General features: G+C 42.9%; 1 protein-coding gene across 1 annotated transcript; it reads left to right on the top strand.

The window, feature by feature from the left end:
* The first annotated feature begins 208 nt into the window (after window positions 1-208).
* LOC123074624 (probable auxin efflux carrier component 8) lies at window positions 209-2,484 on the top strand. Its single transcript, XM_044497417.1, has 6 exons — window positions 209-875; window positions 1,356-1,539; window positions 1,629-1,714; window positions 1,813-1,970; window positions 2,084-2,160; window positions 2,244-2,484. The coding sequence occupies exons 1-6, from the start codon at window positions 368-370 to the stop codon at window positions 2,302-2,304; spliced, it is 1,074 nt and encodes a 357-aa protein (XP_044353352.1). The 5' UTR covers window positions 209-367; the 3' UTR covers window positions 2,305-2,484.
* The last annotated feature ends 2,294 nt before the right edge of the window (window positions 2,485-4,778 follow it).

Below are 4,778 nucleotides of genomic sequence, written 5' to 3' on the forward strand. Positions count from 1 at the left end.
ACAATAAGGCACTTTTAGCAGGTTAAAAGACATGAATCAGGATGGAGGCAGCATTTAGTCTACGTAATCATATCACTTCTTTACAATGCTATACTAACATGGTCAATTGTTATCATGCTTCACAAAGAGGGGTCCTACATAAGTTTTGATTCAGATGTTAAGTAACAAAGGTGCAAGTGGGACTTTACCAGCATGGGTAATTTGGACAATTTCAAAGGCTCTGGCTAAAGCTAAATCCTGCATGGAAAAGTTTGCACAAAACCTGGCTTCTGTCTGTGGTCTATATAAGGCAGCTACAGTACGCCCAAAAACTCTCTAGATCTCAGCCCGGCAAGAGATTTGGAGCGTTCTTGCTCCTCCATCCATTATGATCTCTTGGGTAGCCATCTACCATGTTCTTGAAGCGACAACACCATTGTATGTAGCCATGATACTAGCCTACCTATCCATAAAATGGTGGAAGTTGTTCACTCCAGAGCAGTGCTCTGGGATCAACAAGTTCGTGGCCAACTTCTCCATCCCTCTTCTCTCTTTCCAGGTCATCTCCACAAACAATCCTTACGACATGAACCTCAAGCTCATATTCGCAGACATCCTACAGAAGTCGATCGCCTTGCTGGGGTTTGCAGCCATATCTAGAGCATGTTGTGCGGAGAAGTTTGATTGGCTCATTACAGGTTTCTCTTTGTCGACACTGCCCAATACGCTGATTGTCGGTATCCCATTGCTGAAAGGAATGTATGGTGATGAAGCTGTCAAGCTGATAAGTCAGATAGTTGTCCTACAGAGCCTAATTTGGTACACACTTCTTCTCTTTCTGCTTGAATTCCGAGCCGCCAAAGGAATAGCTGCCGCACCATCATCTGAAATTGTAGGTAAGAACCTGAAATCTGTTAAGGATTAGTATATGAAGTCGTTTCATCTGTACACAATCAAATTAGTCATGTTTTTCTTCGAGATAAAGAATGCAAGGTGTTCTTTCGGCATTCATTTCTTTGTTTTCCTTCTTGAAAAGTGCATTCTTAATGTTGCTGTTATTTTCTGGGGACCTCCAGTGATCTTAAACATTTCAGAAAGATAAAGAGTAATTTAAGTACTACAGCTCATTAGAAAAAACGACTGTCCACTGTCTGGTGGTTTACAGTGGCATTTACTTTAGAACTTCTCTATAATGCGATTGATCTGCTATGATATACATTTGCCTGAAACAGTGAGATGATTTTTTTCTGAATTATCCCATGGGCCATTGTCAAAGGTTCCAAACCTATCATGTGTCATTTATAGAAAGTAACTTCAACTTCTTTCATGAGTTTTTAACTTATTTTATGAGTTTTTAACTAGTTGGTTTTTTAAAGATGAGGAAGAAGCAGGTACTCTAGGAGCTACACAACAGACATACCAAGAGGGCCAGTCAAAAGGTGTATCAGCAAGATGTTCTAGGGCCTTCCGCTTTTTGTTGGTGATTGGGATGAAGTTAGTGATGAATCCGAACATTTACGCATGCCTGATCGGTCTAATTTGGGCACTGATTAGCTTCAGGTATTAACATGGGTTTACATGAATCGAATTTACATTCTCAAACTGGAATGCAGCAATTATCATATGTAGCTAAATAACATCTCTTGTAGGTGGCAAATACAGTTACCCTTGATCGTTAGTAACTCCATAAGGATACTCTCAGACGGAGGGCTGGGAATGGCAATGTTCAGCCTAGGTGTGAATTACACCGGCAAAATTAAAATTAGCATATATGAAGATAAACTCTGTAAAGCCCAGTTACATAATCATAACTTCTAATTGCTTCTGTTACAGGTCTTTTCACAGCTCTACAAACAAAAATTATAGCCTGCGGAACTAAGAAGATGCTAGTGTCACTAGGCATCAGGTTCTTTCTAGGACCAGCCCTGATGATGATCTCTTCCTATGCTGTTGGGATGCGTGGAATCTTGCTCAAGGTGGCCATTGTGCAGGTAAGGTTTTCTCCAATGTTTCCCTTGAGCCATGTGTCTGTGTGTGTGAAAATTCATAAATGCGTAAAATTCAAAGACAAAAATTGTGCCTGACCTCTAAAGCTTCCACGCAGGCAGCATTACCTCAAGGAGTAGTGCCATTTGTATTTGCGAAGGAGTATAATGTGCATGCAGATATTTTAAGCACTGCGTAAGTTAATCTCCCACCATCCTAATGCAAACAAGAAGCAGATTAGAATGGGACAACAAACTGATTACCCTCTTTTCCTGCAGGATAATTGTTGGTATGATGGTTGCAGTTCCTGCCGCCCTAGCTTACTACTTTGTTATCTAACCTATGAACACTTAAATCTTAGTCACTCAAATATGTTTATTCGGCCAAACAATAGCAGGGCAGCGTAGTGTAAAGGGCAAATTCAGCCATGGGTGTGAATATTTTGCCAGGCTGTAAATATTTGTGCTGTGGACTTGGATCGTGTGGTGTGGTGACCCGACATAAAGATAAGATATGTTTGTACTCGACGACCGCACATTTTAGTTTCCAGTCATTTCCATTATCTGCGAACAGCGCCAACTTGTGCCCGCAGCCCAGCTTGCTCACCCGGGCGAAGCAGCGTGCTTTGTTTCTCACGAGCATTCTGTCGAACAGCCGGTGCGCCTGTTCTTGAACTTTAAAAACTGCTTTTAGCCTTAAGAGCATTCTGCCGAACACATTGCCGGCGGACCTGAGCTGATATGCGGAGGCGAACAGAGCAGAAGGGGATCAGCTCATCCGATCAGGCAGCAGCACTATGTTACCGGTAGGGTCGAGCAAGGCGTACCATTTCCTGCTTCTTTGGCGCGGAGGCGAGTGGCAAAAGATTGGAGGCCAGAAAATGTTACCACAAAGTAGGCGAAATAACTCGCCGGGCGGTCGACCCGGGCGCTGACATATGCAGCGACCGCCTACATCCCCCCGCTCGCTGGCTCGCTAGCTGCTGCGGACTGCGGTCGCTCACCTGCTCATTCACGTTGACGTTTTGTTTTTTTTTTGTCCTTCAAAAACGTTTGGGTTTTTTTCTGTTTTTTCCCACGAATTTGAAAATTGTTCACGAAAATTAAAAAAAATCATGAATTCTGAAAAATCATGAATTCAAAGATGTCCATGATTAAAAAAATCACGAATTAAAATAAAGTTCATGAATTTTAAAAATTATTCACAAATTCAAAAATTGTTTATGAATTTCGAAAACAAGTAACTTTTAAAAATTGTTTGTGAATTTAGAAAATGTTATTATAGGGGTTGATGCACGTTCTTGTTTTTGTTTCTCCGGTAGAAATCTTGTGGCACTTTTTAAGGTAATTTGTGTTGGATTGAGTATTATGAATCTGAATTATTTGGTGTTATTTTCGTATGAACTCTTAAATAGATCGATCGGAAATAATAGCTGCGAGATGGTTTCGTACCCTACAAACGATTTATTCTTATGTTCTCTGCTAAATAGGAACTTTGGAGTGATTCTTCATCGCACGTTGAGGGATGGCTATATGATCCAATTATATTAACATTGTTGGGAGATTGCACTAGTGAAAGTATGGACCCTAAGCCTCATTTTCAAGCATTGCAATACTGTTTGTGCTCCGTTTTATCAATTGCTACCTTGCTGTTATTTTATTGTTACTATTACAAAAATCAATATACTATCCATACTACACTTGTATCACCATCTCTTCGCCGAACTAGTGCACCTATACAAATTTCCATTGTATTTGGTGTGTTAGGGACACAAGAGACTTTTTATTATTTGGTTGCAGGGTTGTTTGAGAGAGACCATCTTCATCCTACACCTCCCACGGATTGATAAACATTAGGTCATCCACTTGAGGGAAAATTGCTATTGTCCTACAAAACTCTGCGCTTGGAGGCCCAACATGAGTCTACAAGAATAAAGTTGCATAGTAGACATCACCCATCAGGGTTCAAATCCTGGTGCTCGCATTTATTCCTTGGATTTATTTCAGAATTTCCGGTGATGCACATTCAATGGGAGGAGAAGTTCCCGTCGACGACGAGGTGCCTACGGTTACTTCATAAATTTCAAGATGATATGTTGGCTCGGTCTTTCGGAGGTGCTCATAGGTTTAGGGTGTGTGTGCGCGTCTTCATAGGGGTGAGTGTATGTGCGTGTTGTTGGGAAACGTAGCATGCAATTTCAGAAAATTCCTACGCTCACGCAAGATCTATCTAGGAGATGCATAGCAATGAGAGGGGGAGAGTGCGTTCACGTACCCTCGTAGACAAAACGGAAGCGTTTAACAACGCGGTTGATGTAGTCAAACTTCTTCTTGTTCCGACCGATCAAGCACCGGACGTACGGCACCTCCGAGTTCTGCACACGTTCAGCTCGATGACGTCCCTCGAACTCTTGATCCAGCAAAGTGTCGAGGGAGAGTTCCGTCAGCACGACGGTGTGGTGACGGTGATGGTGAAGTGATCCGCGCAGGGATTTGCCTAAGAACTATGTGAATATGACTGGAGGCGTAAACTATGGAGGGAGGCGCCGCACACGGCTAACAGATGTTGTTGTGTGTTCTAGGCGCCTTCCCCCCTTCATATATATAGGTGGGGGAGAGGGGGCAGCCAAAGGGGCGCCCAAGTAGGAGGAATCCTACTTGGGGCCCTAATCCTATTCGCCCCCCCCCCCTTACCATAATTCCCGGAGGGGGAAGTAAGGAGGGGGGAGAGAAGGAAGGGGGAGGCCGAATCCCTCCCCTTCCTTTCTCTCTTCTCCTCTTTCCTTCCCCCTTATTTCGGCCTACATGGGGTGC

This window comes from Triticum aestivum, chromosome 3D (assembly GCF_018294505.1).
Source record: "Triticum aestivum cultivar Chinese Spring chromosome 3D, IWGSC CS RefSeq v2.1, whole genome shotgun sequence".
Classification (NCBI taxonomy): domain Eukaryota; kingdom Viridiplantae; phylum Streptophyta; class Magnoliopsida; order Poales; family Poaceae; genus Triticum; species Triticum aestivum.